Genomic DNA, 18785 nt, shown 5'->3' on the forward strand with positions numbered 1-18785 from the left:
GTGCAGCCTCTGTTCAATCTGTGGACTCTTAAGTGATTGTCAAAGATGTCAGCAAACGTCCAAGACTAAACCCAGTTGTGATTTAGTCCAACAGTGGTCTGTAAGTGAAGGATGTGGTACCTCCTTGCGTACAATGTGCCACTTGCATCTTCTCAGGTGACTGCTTTGTGTGCTATGGAGTAGGAGTATGTTGTTTGTGCAGATCCTTAGGATTGTTTCAAAAATCTGAACGTTGAGCCTCAAGGCCATTATTTTGCCTACGTGATTTTCTTCTGCAGCATCCTGTGCAAGTAGTTCTATGCATGTAACAAGGGCCCCTGAAGGCCAGCTAGCGCATGACTATTCTGGATTTGCCTGTGTTCACTTTTGAACTCAGAAACTGAGCTGGTCCCTCCTTGCTTTACAGGAGGCATATTTACTGTTAGAGCAGTTACTTAGTGATAACGTAAGCAGAGATCCTACATAATGACCTGTGAGCTAACAAGACATTTTTAGGATGAGGTAAGACTAGCCGTATGAGAGCTAAACAGCAACAGACCATTGCTACTTAAGGGGTTAGTAAGCTTCTTCGGTTGAAATACAGAACTTGAGGACAAATCCATCTTCTACGTGAATACCAATTACTTAGATACATGTTTGGGAACTTCTCTTTCAGTACTGGTTTAGCATGATTCACTGTACATACCCCATGCCCAAAAATGCTTTTGTGGACATAGTGGACTAAAGTAAAGGCCGAATTTATGAGATGTGAGATGCATACCTAAGAACTTCTGCGATAATCGTTATCTTTTTTCCACCACTTTAATTGGCTGACTATAGGTAAGCTACAGTTATCAATATTCTGATTAATCTGTCTATTTAAAACTTCAGCTTTAACCTAGCTGTCATCACAGCTTTACACTAGGTATAAGGCAAGGCATCCCAGCCCCAGGTCTGAGGAGCGTATTTTCTGTTTTGCAACTGACAAGAGTACATAATGCAGCTGAAGACAAAAGCAGTTATGGAACAGCAGTAAAGGACGAGTAAACAAGAAGTAGAAAATAAGTGTTTTTGTTTTTTTTTTTCCTGGAAACAGCAAACCTTATTTCTTCCTGTGTTCTGCAGGTGCTTAATTGCTAGCTTTGCTTTGTACTGGCAGGACCAATGCTGGTTAAAGACTTACTGGTTTCAGGCTGCATGTCCTCCTTGCCTTCAAACAGTATCAAAATAAAAGAGGTTTCAAAGCTTGGGCCTTTACTGAGCTTAGCCTATAGGCAATATGAAATCATTTTTGCACAAGTGGTTGAGTCTTAAAATCTGTCTTATGGCATCTTAACCTTTGCTATGTTTGACATTACAGATTAGTTCAGACTGAGTAGTTCTTACAACTTATTTTTCCACAGTGTGGAAAAGCTGGATTTTCCTTTTTATTTCCTTTTCAACCCCTTTCTTCTGGAAGAGTGTCACAAGTTTCTTGTGGTATCCTGAGAACCTGATCTAATGATTAGATAGGTACAAGATCAAGCCTTACCTAGAACCAAAAGAATTATTTTGTAATTCTAACATGACACATTTGTTTTTTGTCCACATCATCATAAAATTACATTGCCATCCTGTCAGCTAAACAATTATAAGCTGCCTTTAAATAACGTAGAAGAATTTTCTTTTCCCAGTAGCTTTTCATTTATGATTTTCTTCACTCTGCTTGGAAATACAAAAAGACTGAAAGAAAAATGATTACATCTAATAGTACTCTAAGTTGAAACTGACTGACTCCAACCACTGCTAGAAGCTCTCAGCAACATCTTTTAAAAGATGTTTCTTCCCACAGTGCAGGAAGAGTTAAAAATAATGAAAACATATGGTACAAAAGAAACCACAGTTTTGTACTTCAGCATCTGTCTTGAATCAGCATCCCTTCAGGAGGGCTCTGTGGACACACTTTTGGTATGCTGTGGAATCTCTTGGGACTAGACACTTCCATTAGAAGTCAGTACACAAATACACTTCATAAGTCAGGAACAAGTGTTCACTCACTTCAAGTTTTTATTAAAATTGAATACAAGGAAATATTTAAACATACTTTTGGTTGAGAATCTAGACAGCTAACATGGTTTTAGAATCATCTGGTTTTACAGCATTCCAGAATCTGTTACCCTTTTGCAGTGTACATTCACTGGAACATGAAAGTGAGCAAGTGTCTTGTTATTCAGCCAACAACCACTAAATCATCACTAACAAACTGGTAAGTCGGAACCTCAAGGTTATACGGAGCAGGGCCTTTCCTGATTCTGCCAGATGCATCATAATGTGACCCATGGCAAGGGCAGTAATAACCACCAAAATCTCCAGAATTAGCAATGGGTACACAACCAAGATGAGTGCAGACACCTACTAATATAACCCATTCTGGTTTCTGTACTCTGTCTAAATCATGCTGTGGATCCCTCAGTTTAGACAAATCAACTTCAGCTTCCTGATTAATCTCTGCCTGGGTTCTGTGGCGCACAAAAAGGGGTTTCCCTCTCCACTTGAAAGCCATGTTCTTGCCTTCTGGAATGTCAGATAACTTGATCTCAATCTTTGACAACGCTAGCACATCAGCAGAAGCACTGAGGCTGGAAATAAACTCAGTGACAGCATTCTTAGCAGCATATGCAGAAGCTACACACGTTGTTGCAGTCACCAGGTAGGAAAACCCTTTTCTAGCTTCACTGCTGCTTTGAGAAGATTTGGTGGCATCTAACACATCTTGACGACGATAGGCAGAGAAGTCGGGTACTGTGATGTCGTTATGGATGCAACGAACACTGGCAGGTGCTGCAAGAAAAAGAATGTGAAATGAAAACACTTCCAGTTAAATTATGTTATAAGGTGTTTTGTTACACTCATTAATTGCATTTTTAGGATGATGGGTAAGTTATTCCGAAGTTTTGGTAGCATTCCTCTAATTCCATTTCAATTTTGCATTGTAAAAAAAGTAGTTTCAAGATGGTATTTTTGGCAGATGAACAGATGATTTGTGAACCTTTCCTTTCAAAATTGTACAAAGCCTGATAAGGGTGCAGAAGTATTTGTAAGAAGTTCTGGGTTTAAAGTGATCTGTTTTTCTGGCAGAGTTCAAGAACTGCTGCAGAATATCATACTAGCTGAGAAAAGACAAGCATGTTTCCTGTTCAAAAGTTTCTTGATTTAGTAAGTTTGCAGATTCATAGCATAACACTTATTTTGTGCTTTAAGTAACTTTTATGTATTCATAATGTTAAGCGTGTGGTTAAGCATCTTTAAGGTTAAAAATGGAAGATTAGACATCTTCCTCTGTACAAGGTAAAACTCTTTTCAAAGGTAATTGTCCCGATAAAATTTTTTTTTAATCTTTCAAACTCGACAGTCTCTTATTTGCTAGGTTCACTTCACATAGAAGGATTTAGGAATGAAGTTAGTAACTATTCAGTTCCCAAACTTTTTAAGTGGGATTTCCATATCAAACCAATGCGCTAAACTGAGATGTGACTATTAAATTAGAAGTCAGGTCTTCCATTAGTTTTTTTGGTAAAAGAAGGCTAGTTCTATTAATAAAACCCTACATATCAAACTAAAGAACACACTAAAGACTGAACATACTATTAGCCAAAATGTCAGCTGTTAATTGAAAAGAACTATTCAGTCTTAATTTTTTTTTTTTTAAGCAGTTGACACAAGGTAACAGAGGTTAATAAAAAGTATTCTCTCAAAGTACTTAAAAGAACTGTCAGGGACACATATGCAGTCTGATGGAGGAAATAAATGCATTTATTTAAAACTAACTCAGAAAAGCCATTTTCCCTAGAATTTTAATTGCAGAGAAAGTAAAGTGAATTTGACTATACCAATTTATTTTAGTATCAAGAATTAAAAAAAAATTTCACATTCAGGAACAAGCTAATAAGCATCACAAATAACACAAATTCTTTATATTATACTCAATAAAATGCATAACTTGATGTTAACTGAAGCTAAGAATAAGACTAAATGTCAGCTGCACCAAATAATACAAATTTGTAGAATCTGAACATATTCTTCACAGTTGAGGGTCAGCTGAAATATGTAGCTGTAATCACTACATCTTTCACAAGGAACTGCAGTCTCCAAGACTTAGGTTAATATCCCATTTAAGAGCATGAAGCAAACTATTACCACATGCCTAGCAACAGCTGAAAAGGAAGCTTATTATCACTTAAGTGGAAACTGATTTCTTGTTAAATGTGGCAATATGCAAAATTTCATTGATTTCAATGTCTTTTTTTTTTTAAATTCTGAATTGGAACTGTAGAACTACATTACAGACTTCCATATATGCCTCAGAAATCAGTGTTAACATCAGAGTTTTGGTCCCTTCCCGTGTTCCTGCAAAAAGGAGGAGGACACTGAACAGATAAAATAGTTTAAAATCAGACTGTTAATCAACTATTATATAAAATCATTATTTTTTAAATTATCCTTTATTTTTTAAATTATCCTGTTAGGAATTTGGAAGGGCCACTGATGCATCATATCAAACAAAGAAAACTGGCCATCTACTTCTATTAGATTTTCATTATTTTAATTGAGTAAAGGGTACCATTTTAAAATTTATATTAACAGGCACAAAAGATCCTTAATTTTGGGCAGTCAGGTAACCATCATGAAGTATTTCTAGTATCTCATACTAAGTCTGTTGCAAACTACAGATCCCTTGTTCCTCTAAGACTAGGTTTTTTTGCCTAGTATGTATCATCATGCTCAGGTTGAGTGGTTCAGATTTGATGTCCTGTTATAAGGAACAGGAATGCAGGCTGGATTCTGAAAGACTGTTGTTTTCATTTACAAGGGCAACATTATATCCCTTAACAGAGAAGGTACAAATAGCGTTAGGCACAATCTTGAAGTCTTGCATTAACTGGCTGTTAAATACATCTTGAGGCAGCATAGACAGGGGCTTGGGTTTATCACATTCATTGGTGAGTACCTGTTATACGGTCAGCATGGCACTTCCATTTTACCTGAGCAAGTGAAAAGATGCAATTTCCAAGTAACAGAAAGCCATACGTATGAAACAACACACCTAACGGCACAGTAAGAGTAGGGGCTAAACTGTATCTGCGTTTCATGGGGACCAACTGCCCTTCTTTGGCTGGAAATTAGGTTCTGCAAATCCAAGAACAAACATCAACAAGAACTACTTTGAGTAACTTTACCTGGCTTACACTTTTCATAACATTGCGTGAACTAGAGGGAAAAATACAAAAATTCCACAACAGCAATGCTTTGACATAGTTAAAGTCACTGTGAGAACTACTTTTTCTGTGACAATCTATCACCTCATTGCTTCTCATTGCAAACCTTTGCTTGGATTTGCATCAGTTAAATTAACCTTCGCTTAACCTTTAATTAATTAATCCTGAATTAACCACTTACAAGAAAGCACTATATAGTGCAATAAGGTTATCTTCCCTTCCGTGACTGCAAAACAAAGATCCACCCAAGAGCGGTTAAAAAGGAGCAGGCTTTCCGGTGCTCTTAGCTCCGTGGTTAAAGTGCCTTGCCATAAAGGTGGCAGCCGGGAATCAAACGGAGCACGTAAGACCGCAGGGGCGGCGGCAGCGGCGCAGCCTCCCCCGCCGCCGCAGGGCCAGGCCCGGCTCCCCCGGCCCCGCCGCCGCCGCTCGCCCGCGGAGCCCCCTCCCCTCCCCGGGCCGCGCTCGGGCCTCCTCCCTCCCCCCCCGGGCCCGGCCCGCACCGTTGAGGCTGGCGCTGGCGACGAGGCCCCCCCGGGCCGACCGGCCGTTCAAGGACTCCCGGCACAGTAGAGGCTGCTTCGGGTCCAGCGACACCCTCTGGGCCCGCGGCGCCACGGCCGGCGCCAGCGGCTTGAGCGGGCCGGGCACGGCGTGCGCTGCGGCCGAGAGGTAGGGCGCGAAGGGCCCGGAGCGCACGGCAACGGACAACATGGCGGTGGCGGCGGCTCCCGCTCCTCGCCGGTCACCGCGGCGACCTTCCCGGCAGCGCAGGGGCGGCGCTCCGCCCGCGCGTCACGCGGCGCGCAGCTACGTCACGGCCGGCGCCGGCCGTTGGGGGCGTTGCGGCTCGCGCGCCGCGGTGGCGTCACGTCAGGGCGCGGAGAGGGCGAGGGGGAGGGGCCTGAGGCGAGGCGTCCGCCTGAGGCGTGCGCAGTGAGGGGGAAAACACGAGTTTCTTAAAGGATGTTTTCAGGTTTTTTTGTTTGGACGTAACGTTTTAGCCCCCCCTCCTATCCACCCTAAAAAAGAACACGTTAGGTCAAAGGGACACTTTTGTTCACAACACCTTTATTTCCACATTTTCTGTGAGAAAACGACCGTTTGTGTCTTGCGGCGATGCAGCGTGCTGTGGTTTGGTTCAGAGCCGAAGCCAAACACGCGGTTACTGCGCCTGGTGGCTGCTGCAGACCCCAAGCGCCAGCAGCGCAGCCGGCCTGCAGCTGCAGGGGGATCGCGGGCGCCCCAGACATGAGCCCCTTGCCGGCCATGCTGGGGAAAGGCCCTTGAGAGGCCTGACCACGCGCAACCTTTCTAGTTCGCTTTGAAGAAGAAAATGGGGGATCCTAATGATGATACTTGGCTGTAGGTGCGCTCTTGCCAAGCTATCGCTTGGCTGCTAGGCTGTTAGAACAAGCTGGGAATGCCTGAGAGCGAGAGGCTGACACCAGCTCTGCCAAACTGCTCTGTTTGCAGAAGAGATCCGATCCTGAAATAGTGATTTACAAAAAAGGAAAAGAAATTCCCAAATGCAGTTAACTCAGAATGAGATTGTGGAAATCAGGAGGTTTAACATCAGAATGGTTAGTTCTGATAAAGCTTATGGAAAATGGAATACAACAGCATAGTTGGGCTTAGTAACAAGTATCAAGCTGTTTATGGCTTTGACATGCTGAGGTAGGAAGATAAGAAAAGTTAAAAAAAAMCCATATTTACAGCCTTTTTCCTTGACCAGGCAGTATTTATGGTCTATCACTATGTCAGGAATTGGGAGAATTTACTTTAATTCTTAGCTCTGCTCTTAATCTTTGATCTGATCCCAGACATCTTTTTTTTAATCTCAGCGTACCTCTATTTTTTTCTCCAGGGGCTTAGCTATATTACTTTATTAGAGGATGAAGAGCACCTTCAGTAACTGTGTACGGTGTCAGGTACAAATGGGCCTGGGTCTTTGCAGAGTTTTAGGCATTCTCGGAAAACAAATTTTATGTTCTACTAGCCCAAACGTATGACAGAGTTCTTTTTTCTCAGAAGTTACTATCTGAAAATATCCTTGCTCACTGTGTCCCAGGGATGGATTTTATCTCATAGTCCCTGTAAGAGTTCTGGGTCAGAATCTCTGGCTTCTTCTCTACAATTAGAGTAACTTGGAAGCGGTAATAGTGTCTTACTGTCTTCACCTGTTTCCTGGCATATCTGGGACTGGCCAGGGGAAGTTTGTAGTTACGTTGTTAGTGCCGGTTCTAGAGCCAGTTTGAGGTTGATACTCCAAGGTTTTCTATTCACATAAAGTGCTTTAGTTCATTTTCTTCTTGTTGGGGTTATCTTATTTCATACAAAACAGCTAAGCACTGTAACAAACATACTTCCTTTCTCTGTTGCTGTAATTCTTCGTTGTCTTGAGGGTTTTTTTAATTGAAAGGGTAGTGAAGTAAATAGTACAGTATGTCAGGATCACTGTATTGAAATCATACCTTAGAATGACTTTGCTGATGCTTCCAAGCAAATTTAAATCATTGAACTTTAGAAGGTTTCAAAGGAGGGTTCAGGAAACAGCATGGAGACACGTGAGTGCCTCTTCCACAGGCTACAGATTCATGATCCCAAAACATCTTGGAAGGTTTGATATGTTCTTTTCCCTGGTCAGTCTGTTATGATACATGATAGGGATGTGTGTGAATACTGTCCAGATATTACTCAAAAGAAAACTGACACTTCTGGGACAAGGAATGCTTTTTTTTCCCTCCTGCCCCCATTCTTTGTGCAGCGTGCGATTTCACCCCATTTTATTTTCCTGTTTCTTAGCTTATCTATTTAGTTTTTGTCTTTTTGTAGTCCTGCTGTATCAGCTACAAGGTGGGAAAAACTTACAGTTTTTCAGCTTGTCACAGGAAAGTTATGAGTGAAAAATTTTATGACATGTTTGAAAAATGTAAAACATGTTTTAAAATGTACTTTTTACTTTCAGAATCACATATCTGTGAGCAGGCTCCGGTGTTCACAGCTTCAGTATTTGCCATTGCTCATCATCAGCACGTTCTGTCTGGAAGTCAGCTTCTGTGGAAGTTGAATAGTTCCCCAGAAACTCATTCTCACCCTCAGTGATTAGGAGGGTGGAGGAACACAGCAGCAGTAATTATTGCCAGAAATATATTTCTTCCGTTCTCAGATAACAAACTATCCCTGTAACTTGGGCTCAGATGCAAACATTTGAGTTCAGTTTTCATCTTCACTTGCATTAGTTTTATTCAGCTATATAAATGGTATGGATGTCTTCTTATATTGTTATACCTTTTGATCTGTACAGTTAGTTATAACCCCCCCCCCACACACACACACACATTATATGTTTTTCCATTAAGGGAAGAAATTTCAGTGCAGTTTGGTTATCTTTAAGTCATTTTTGGTTGTGTATGAAGAATATACAAAGTTGCTTTCCTGAAAATCTAAAGAATGGATTATTTTCCAGAAGTTCCTAATATATTTTGAGTAGCAAAATGCTAAACCAAAGGCTCTGTTTCTAGGATTTTCTCTGGCTATACACACTGCTTGTTTTTATGTGGATGTAAATCAAATCAAAATAGTTCAAAATTATTAATACTAAAATATTTTGATAGATTAAAATACTTCTCTTAAGAATGCTCTAGATCTCATCTAAAAGACAGCAGTAGATTTGGATTGATCTGCTGGAGTAGTTCTGAAATGGTTGATACTGCTGTGTGGAACTTCTCAGATGGAAATAAGATTTTTTAAAAAAGTATATCATCTAAGAGGTATGCTGGCAGTATGCAAGATATAAGCATTGAATTATTTATACGTTTGGTTTCTTTATTTAGATAATATGTGTGATCTCACCATTTTGAGTGCACTGAAAAATAATTTGAAACAAGATAATGCTGCTGTTAGCCCCTTTGCCCTTGCAACAAGCAGTAAGTGACATCCTCCAGACAAATTAAAACCAAATCTACTTCCAAAGGCTATTTGGGAAGTGGTAGTTCAGTTCCTAAAACTGATCTTGGCAGGTACAGGGCAGCACTGTTAAGAGACAAAAAGGAAGAATGCCATGCCAGTCTTTCCTCCTTTTACAACAGGGAAGCTGTTACTTGGCTGCCTCCACAGAACCTTGACACGTAGACAGGCTCGTGGTCGGGCAGCTGCATCGTAAATCAGTACGAGTGGCTCAGACTTTGTGGAAGCGCTAACCCAGCTCTCCAGTGAATCCTTTCCTGCAGGCAAGGTTCCAGTTCTCTTTAATAACCACTTTATAATTCTCACCTAAAACTTGATTTGGGTTAATTGTAAGGGTAAGAAGAGAATAGATATATCACATGTAAAATTCAGGACTAAAGGAAAGATCTATTCTTCCACTAATAATAGGGGAAAGTAAGTAAATACCTGAAATGTAATTTTTATGTATTTTAGTTTATTGCATCGGTTTCATACTTGTCACAGCTTCTAATGGTGATGTTTAGTTCCGAATACTAAGTGGATACACTTAAGAGTGCAATCCCCATTCCTGTCAAGCCTCTTCAGTAGTTAAAGCTTCTAAAATTTTCCCAAAATGCAAGATAAACTTTGCACAGAGATATGCTGTGAGCACATTTGAGCTAAAAGTCTTTCTAAGGCTCTGACTACATTTTCTCAGCTAGTCAACCCATTCATTCATTCATTCGAGGCAGTGAAGATTTGGTGCTTCGTATTGGCTATGTCAGGAGCTATTGTTTTGAAATTCAGCTGTTGCTAATGTTGTTATTGCTATATTATTTTATGATTGTGCATTGAAAAAAGTGCCTCTGTGGGGTGGTAGTTTAGGGACTGGTTCTGTTAAGATTTATTTAAGGGGTTGACTTTTTCTTATAAGTAGTTCAGTGAGCCTTTCGATCATCTGAAATGTACTGAAATGTGGTACTTCTAGTTAAATGGCATGGATCATTCTAATTCTAGTAGTATTGATCTGTAATTTATTTATTTCCTGGCAAGTTTATTTGTCACAAAACTTGGGTAGATAATGATTTACCCAATTAAGCTCCCTGGATTATTGGTAACTGTAGTTAGTGATGTAGTAATTACAGAACACCATAGTCTTATTCTCGAGAGAAGATAATTCATAGAAACTACTGGGGCTACGAATCAACATACAGATTGAAATATATTCAAATAGGGAGAAAACTAAAAAGACCCATGTGTCTGCAGTTTTAATAGCACAAGTTTTATAAACAGATTGTTTCACTTTAAAGAGCTATAGGAACCTGATCTTATACAAATCTCATACAGAATTAGTGTGATCTTGGTAAAGATCCGATTGGAATAAAACAAGTTAAAACAGGGCAAGAGGAAGTTCTGTTAAGGCCATCAGATAGCAGTATACTCTGGATATTTGGCATTTCACCATGAACTGAGGATCTGAGCTAGGGCTTGTAGAAGGGCTTGTTATCATTTTTTTTAAAATGGGTTTTAAGTTTTGACAGTGATGTGAGTTTTGAATTCACTAATCCGGCTCAGTTGTTTAGTATGGGGCAGAGGTGGCTTTACAATATACTTATCTTATTCTAGGGTTTTCTAGAAACTATGCTAGATATTTTTGTGAGTTTCTGACTGCTGATGTGATACTGCTCAGTGCAACTCCCAGAGATTTTTGGCAAAATGAGGTGTCTGATTTAATTGGAAAATATGGTTGTACATGGTTTAAAGATATAGGACTGATTTTAAAATACACTGTGGTTCAGAAGTTGATTAAAACGTTTAAGTATTTTGTCAAAAAGGCACTCTCTTCTATTATTGTAGTCCAAAAGAAGAGTAATTTTAATTTTAAAATGGCTAAACAGATTCCAGCGTGCAGGTCTTTCTTCGAAAAGTATTCTTAAGCTTAAGCAATAGTTCCCAAGCATCAATACAGAGCAAATGTTTTCCAGCCAAATCTGAAAGTTAAATGTCAATGTGATATTGTGTAAACCACCTAAGCAGACCTCTGTGATTGCTTTTGTGCATTCTTGAGGAGTGTTAGCATTATGAAAATTTATGCTGCTTAATGTTCTTGTCATTTTAAAGTAAGTTTAAAGTTCATTTGCATTAATGCAAATGCTATGAGATGTCAAGGCTGCAGCATTATAAAATAGCTGCAGTGCATTGTCGTAATGAGTTTGGGCATGCGCAGAGGTGCTTCAGTATATAGCTTTATATACTATTTTATTCTTACATTTTTGCTTTTTCAAATACTATCTGTAGAGCTTGTTTGGCTTTTTGCTAAAATGTTGGTTACCCCAGGCAATTTGATGTTATCAGAAGGCTATGTTTCCTTGAGTTCTTTGCCATCCTGCATTATTTTTATGCTCTGAAAAGTCAGTGCTACTGAACTTGAGACTGTGGGGTTTACATTTGCTTTTCATTTTTGCATTGATGTTCTTTATGTTTTTCCCTGAATAAGTTTACCCAGAAAAAAACTAAGTTCACTTGTGAATTGCTAGTAGAGCGGTGGGTATGTCCTGCTTCATCACACTGGAAGATGAGGTATTTCACACTGTGCTGAGGCAAGGTAAAGGGTGATTGCGAACAAGTGCTGTGTGGCTCAGATGACTTTTTCCTCCTCTCTAGTCATTTTACAGTATCTCATGTCTGTAAGTGCATGGAGAGTGCAGGTGCTGTAGCAGCCTGCCTTTATCCAGAAACATTCAGGCATTCGTTCCAATGTGTTTATTACAGTGAGGGAAAGCTGCTTGCTCGTGCAAGACATTGTCCAACCATTGCTGTCCTGCCCTGTAGAGAGGGCTGCTGGCAGCACCCAGCTCAGGGGAGCAGCCTGCACGGGGCAGTTACTGATCCTGGCTGTGAGAACTTGGGAGTACACTGAGCAAGGAGAATAGTTTCTGGAAGCTGTGATGAAGGTTTCCTGCTTTTCCTCCAGTGTATAGCCTTTCCTTTAAAAGCTATTTCTAGTAAGAGTACTTCATATATTCTTTTTTATTTACCAGTAATCTTTCTTTAGATAGCTGTGTTTTAATTCTCGTGTGTAAACAGTTTGAAACAGGCTATGTCTTTAATGCAGTGGTGTATGTTGGGGTTTACGGCCTTTAGGCATTTGATGTAGCTCTCCCACTCATTTACTGCTTAAATATGAGCAGCTACTGTTAGAGTGTCTCCAAATGCCTGCAGTTAGTTCATTTGCAGAATTAACATTCGCTATAGTGAATTATGCTTTGTGTTGTGGAACTAAGGAAGCTGTTAAATAAATTTGAAGATAAATTTGTGTACAACTCTGTATGCAATACAATTTGTTTAAAGCTAAACTTCTAGAGACTGTTTGATACTTAGATATGATTGTTTTTGAGGTGTAGCGGCATTTGGCCTATCACTTTGAAAAGTTATAGAATGTACCCAAAAAGAAAAGTATGTGAAAAGTGAGGATTAAAAATGGAGAGTAATAATGAGGGAAAATTACCAACATTCAGCTGTTCAAACATTCCTGCCCCCCACACTCCCCAAATTCATTGAAATGATGACACCTCACTGCTACAACCAAAATGTAAATTTAGCTTTTTCCTAGCCAAGGGAGAAATAAATACGTTAAAGCATCAAGAGCAAAGAAGAAACCTGATGACAGCTTTTTAGCACTCTTTCTATTAATACAGGAGTAATAGGCAGGAGTATGCAGCTTTAGCTCCTTATTTAAAATCTCTTATATCCCTGTTTGATAAGGCCAAGATATATTATCTTGAGAGGAAGGTCATGGAGTATCAGTCTCTGGCAGAGATGCATTTGTATTTTTGAGTATAAAATGAGATAAATAGAAAGGCAGCATATTTCCCTCCCCCACAAAAAAAGAACAGAAAAATCAAAGCAGATGAGGCATTCTACAAGAAGAATAGGATTTTATGAGTCTATATAGAGAGGAAAGATAATGAAATCATTAAAGTGAATTCAATAAAAATAAAAAGACCATGTGAAGGGTTTACATAGTTGTCCAGATGGACAAAAAGAGTCAGATACACATGAAATTCATAAGATCTGATCATACAAATCAGAAATGGCAACAAAAGGTGTCCAACCAAGCAAAAGCCAAAGGCTAGATGATAATTGCCTGGGGCAACATCAAAGGCTGCTCAGCTAAGCAGCAGCCGAAGGCTAAATGAAGTTGCCTGGAGAATCATTGAGGACAGCTAGTAAAAATATCAATTTGAGGGAAAAATACTTTCTCCCTTTCTCGTGCTTTCTCTCTTCCCATGTCTTGAAAAGTCCCTGACACTTTTACCTCTTGAAAGACAATATGCCTACGTGTATTTGACTCATAGCTGGCTCCACCACTACATATTTTTTACTTTTTATCATCCCTGCAGATGGAAACAAAACCAAAATGTTTTCAAGTTGGTGACCACCTCCGGCTAAAAGTTGAAATGCCCTGCAAATGGACCTTGGCTTCTAACCAGGTTAAAACCAATGTGAGGCAGATAATGGCAAAGTAAGAGCTTTTTTTTTTTAATACTCAGAGTAGCTGGCAACCAGGAGTTGTACTATTAATAGCTAATGCAATGAAAGTGTCTACATTTCGTATCTTTTCCCCTTTCTTTGTGCCCCTTATAATGGCATGCAGAGACTTTAAGTGTAGCGCTTTCTCATCTGAGGGGTTAAATTGAATGGTAAGACTTGATTCTGAAATAAATTTTAACTGGTTTGCAACATATATAACACTTGTGGCTTCAGTTGGATTACTCCAGATCTGTGCTACTGTCTGGAGCATCTAGTTTAAAAATGTTATGCTGGGAAGAGAAATTGGCCTTGGTCTCAAACTATAGTATTGATCCGTATGTGCCTCAGGGAATAAGGAACAATAAGTGTATAAAACTTACCTGAACTGAGCAAACTGCACACCGTAATCTTAATCATCTCAACATCCTTGTGATTATTACTAAGCACTTGCTTTAGTAGTAGCTTGTGGAAACCAGCTTATTATGCAGATTTTTTTTTTATTTTCATCTTGCTGTTTGTGTGTGATGCCTTTATTTTCTCTCCTTCTATGTAGAAATGATAAATAAGAGACTTTTCCTGTCTTTTTATGCATGTTTAGAAGAATGAGGCTGTTCCTAATGGCCCCCAGTGGAGTTCCTCCAGTTTTTGGATTGATCATATTTTCATATTTTTAGTAACCTTGGTGTGAGAAGTAGGCATGGACTAGTGAAACCTACTGAGATAAATTTAGGAGGCATTCTCTACTCAAAGGAAAATCAAAATACAATATGGAAAGAATTAGAACACTTTAAAAATTAGGATAATATCTAATAGCACAAAGTGCAAGGTCATACATTAGAGATTCATATCAAGCATTTCTGCTGTAAATTATAGATCTATCATAAGAAGCGACAGGAGGAGGAAAACAGCTAGATGTATGGTGGGTGGTCAAAATACAACTGTGCAATGTGTCTGTTAAACAGGTCAATGGGATGCTAGGACACATCAAATTTTTCAGTAGATTCAGGAAATACTGATTTTATTATACAAAGGCACTACATGCCCTAGTGGATTACATTTTGTATTTGTGGTTAAATGTGTTTGAGAGGGTTAAATTAACAGGACAGCCACTAGGACAATAAGGGGTGAGACGATCATCTTGGTTATCACAGGTTTCTGTGGACTACCTTGTTCAGTTACACAGTCTGCTAATCTGGAACGAACAGCACCATCAAGAACAAATACATGAATTTCAGTTACTGAAATAAATAACCTCTTAAATATAAGAAAGGATGTTAATGTGAATAAAAATGTAGATTCTGACTGAAAGCTCATTCAAAGGAAGTGGAAAATTCTGAAAAGGTTTTTCCTGTTCTCCATCCAGGGATATAAATTAGTTTAAAGATGTCAGGTCTGGGGATGTCTTGGAAGGGAGGTGAAAAGGTGGGAAGTTTTCAGTGTTTATTTAAATGCATGTATATAATTTTATCCTGTGTTATCAGAATCTGCATTATTGTCACTGGTAAGACTGTGTGCGTCTTACTGAGATGTGCGTTATTAGAATTAAAAACTAATTGTACTAGCCAGAACAGGGAGGCCTAGTACTGGCTTTCTGTATGTGTCAGTTCTCTTTTCTTTATACACTGCAATAATTTCTTTCATTTTTCTCTCTTTTGAAATAGGTTTAGGTACTGTACTTATGCTGAATAGTGACAAATTGTGTCATGGCATTGTGATGAGGACAAATACTTTGAGGACAAAAGAATTTTCATTTGCGTACCGAACTCCAAAGAGACAAAAGGTAATACATGAAGTGGATCTAGTATCCTAAAGTGGACCTGGTGTCCTAAAGTATCCTTTACTGAGGCATATTGCTAATTCTGTATTATGGCCTTTCCCAGCAAAATATTGCAGGCTTTCTCAAAAGAAGACAATGCACCTTGAAGCTGATTTGCTAAGTAAAATGGATAATATAGTTTAAGAGAAATGCTAGTATCTGATCATGAACCCATTTTTCATGAGCTTTATGTAGGGAGAGGAGCTTCCTGCTGTTGCAAGGATCTTTCAAAAAGCAAATGTGGCATGTTTCCGAATGGATATAATACTACCTATCCTGAAAATTAGGATTATAAAGAGGTGCTGAAGGAGCAGGCAAAATGTTGGCAGACAGTTTACAGTCCAGAGTGAAAGCAGTGTACTGTTAAAGCTATAAGCTCTGCTAATCCAAAATGTATAGGTCCCTTTTGCCATCATTAATTTATGTGGGGCACCGTCATCCCAAATCTTATATAAAATCTTCAAAAAATAACAACACTTTATTTTGATATCAGAAATAGGATGAAAATATAGCATGCACATCATGTAACAGGAGTAGCAATAATTGTTTTCTTATCTAAATTTAAAATAACAATACTTTTGAACAAAAATGTTTTCTCGTGTTCTGTGTAGGCTCACTTTCATATTCAGATACTGGTTCATATTCAGAAATTTGGTACAGCAGTGAAGGTTCATGAGTGATGTTCTTTAAGGAGGTGATTCCCCTATTACTACACAGACAGCAGCAGGGAAAGGCTGGATCTAACAGCAGTTAAAACAGGCAAAAAGAAAGTCGGAGGGGAACAGAGAGAGAAAATTACTGATTGCATTGTTAAAATGAGAGTTACCCTGAGTCCGTCACCAGGTTGTGATTGTTTTAAAAAAAAAGGCACTACTTTAGTTTTTAAAATGTTATAGTTAAGGAAATAATAGTGTATAGATGAGGACTGGCAAATCATAGGAATCCTGGGATCTGATGTGAAGTATATCTTGCAGAAATGGAAATCACTGGAAAGGGTTGGTGCTCAGTAGCATATCCCAGGACTGTATGTGACTCTGATAGTAGGTTTAATGTTGTTCTTCAAAGTGAAAGATGACATTTTTCCAGAAAAGCTTCAGCACTGTTTGCACGCTTTTTTCTGGGCCCTCGCAGCATCTGCTCTCAGGGATAGGCTATTAGATTGACTCGTAGCCTGATCTGAAGCAGTCTGACTGCTCCTGGGTGTACGGCTGTGCACGCAGAGCTGGGAATGTGGTTTCATTGCAAGTGCCAAAGAGGGGACTCCTCACATGGCACAAGCGTGGGGCTCTGGCCACTGTTACTCTGCTCAGAGTTTGCCTATGTTACTCAGCATGTCTAGTTTTGAAAATTTGTCATGCAAAGTTAGAATTTAGACTGTTAAGAGAGTTTTCTTTCCAGTTATGATTTGTTTTACTAATTTTTTCTTATATCTTTATAGAAATGAGTGAACTCTTATCTGTATACTGACTTCATTCTCAGTTAGAAAGTTCCACAGTATTGTGATAGTTACATTATTACATCTGAATTTTCTTTCACAAGTACAGAATAAAAAATAAAAGTAATATTATTAGATAGAGTTAAAAGCTAGTTTTATGCTTTACATAAAACACAGCAAATGCAGGATCAGTGAATCACATTTGCAAAGCATTTCTGTGCTGTTTTTTTTTTTTCAATACACTGCTTCTTAGCAGAAGAGACTATAAATCGGTTTATGGATGTGTATGAGCTCTTCCCTGTGATCCATTTAATGAACGTATAGGATTGAGATGCTTTTTTCAGGGTTTTCATATCTACATATCTACTTTTTTCACATCATTAAATAGAACTGCAGGAAATAAAGCATATATTTACTTTAAGCTGTACCTTTCATCCATTGAAATCTGTGGATGATACCATGTGTTTTACTGAGTTCAGGATCCTGTACTTTTGTGAATACACTACGTTATGAACTTTGATGGACAGCTATATTTGGAGTAACTGGAGTTTAATGTTTGGGAAGAGCTAGCAGTGGTCTTTGTTTTCATGTAGACCTTTCTGCGTGAAGTTGATTGGTCTTTGCTTGTTTGTTATAATTTATTTAGGTGGGTTTTTTTTCCTTGAAATCAAAATAAAGGACCTCAATATCTCTGAAGAGTTAAGCCTCCATCTCCTTGTGCTTTAATTTCCTCACAGAGCTTCTGATGGGAAAAGTATGATCTGGTATAAATTCATAAAGGACTGAGCGCTCAAGTCTCTAAGATGCTTTTTTTTTTAACTTTGGGTTAATGCTGATTAATAATTGATCTCTCTATCTACTGTGACTTCCTTTTTCAGGAGAAAAAAAAATGATTTGCTGTACTACTTTTTTAAAAAGCTTAAATTAATCAACACAGTAAATGCAGGCATACTGGTGAGCAGCATCCTGGCCTAAAAAAGCAATTAAAAATAAATCACCCATCTCCAAGAAAGATAAAAATAATATTCAGCAACAGTTGTTTCCGCAGCTTGAAACAGAGAATAAATAACTTAAAGAAAAATGAATGTTACAAGCACTCATCGTTGTGGAAGGAAGAAAGAGGAGCCTAAAAATACTCCATGCACTAAAAAAACAAGAGCAAAAAGGCTGAAATAGCATAATCTTTTCCTCTTCAAAAAATGGAAACGGGAAGGAATAGGGTAGGGAAACAGATATTTAAATGTTGAAATTAATATTATCTTGAAGGAATTGCTCTGAAACAGCACATTGATAGTATTAACGCTGGCAGAAGAGTGTGTCTGATGTGAGAACATAAAATGAAAATTCTCTGAATAAATCACGGAGGTCACTTCTCCACACAAAGCTCCCATCAGATTTACACAGAAGTACATGAAGAGTAATGTGGTTGTCCTCACACCCTTCAGGACAGTGACCTACCCTAACTCAAATGAGAAGTCTGAGTTGAAATCCATATTCCCTTCATACAGTAACCAGTATGTGATCGTGCTGCATGATTTTACAGCTACCGCTGAAGTCTGCTTTTTTCTTTAATGGCAAGTGAATTTGGGCCAGCTATTGCTCCTGTGTTATCTGTCAAAAAATGTATCCATTTCAGTGACTAGTGATATCATTTGAGTTTGTCAAACGATTTGGCACTGTAGTGGAGCCTATAAATGCTAGATTGGATTGCCATGGCAAAAGGAGAAACGATTTCTTTTTATGCCTCTAAGAATGGGGTCAGCTTCAGGACCATAGCTCGCTTGGAAATGAAGTGGCACCTGAGCTGGTCAGGGAGAAGGGAACAACTGCTTATTTGAAG

General features: G+C 38.9%; 1 protein-coding gene across 2 annotated transcripts; it reads right to left on the bottom strand.

Moving 5' to 3' along the window:
- Positions 1–2001: 2001 nt before the first annotated feature.
- On the bottom strand, positions 2002–6016 carry LOC112962979 (cytochrome b-c1 complex subunit Rieske, mitochondrial). 2 transcript variants are annotated; one of them, XM_026059637.1, is made up of 3 exons: positions 5738–5826; positions 5063–5145; positions 2002–2799 (listed from the first exon to the last, which is right to left on the bottom strand). In XM_026059637.1, the coding sequence occupies exons 2-3, from the start codon at positions 5106–5108 to the stop codon at positions 2189–2191; spliced, it is 657 nt and encodes a 218-aa protein (XP_025915422.1). In that variant the 5' UTR covers positions 5109–5145; positions 5738–5826; the 3' UTR covers positions 2002–2188. The 2 variants fall into 2 exon arrangements, with proteins under 2 accessions (XP_025915422.1, XP_025915413.1); XM_026059628.1 differs by lacking the exon at positions 5063–5145 and having other exon boundaries at positions 5738–6016.
- Positions 6017–18785: the final 12769 nt, after the last annotated feature.

This window comes from Apteryx rowi, unplaced genomic scaffold (genome assembly GCF_003343035.1).
Source record: "Apteryx rowi isolate R43461 unplaced genomic scaffold, aptRow1 scaffold_1, whole genome shotgun sequence".
Taxonomy (NCBI): Eukaryota; Metazoa; Chordata; class Aves; order Apterygiformes; family Apterygidae; genus Apteryx; species Apteryx rowi.

What these genes read in the sequence shown, in the direction of transcription:
- LOC112962979 (XM_026059628.1), bottom strand. Translation starts at nt 5,948, where the DNA reads ATGTTGTCCGTTGCCGTGCGCTCCGGGCCCTTCGCGCCCTACCTCTCG. An exon ending in CGCCAGCGCCAGCCTCAACG is followed by an intron (nt 2,800 to 5,737) that starts GTGCGGGCCGGG and finishes TTTTTCTTGCAG; the next exon opens with CACCTGCCAGTGTTCGTTGC.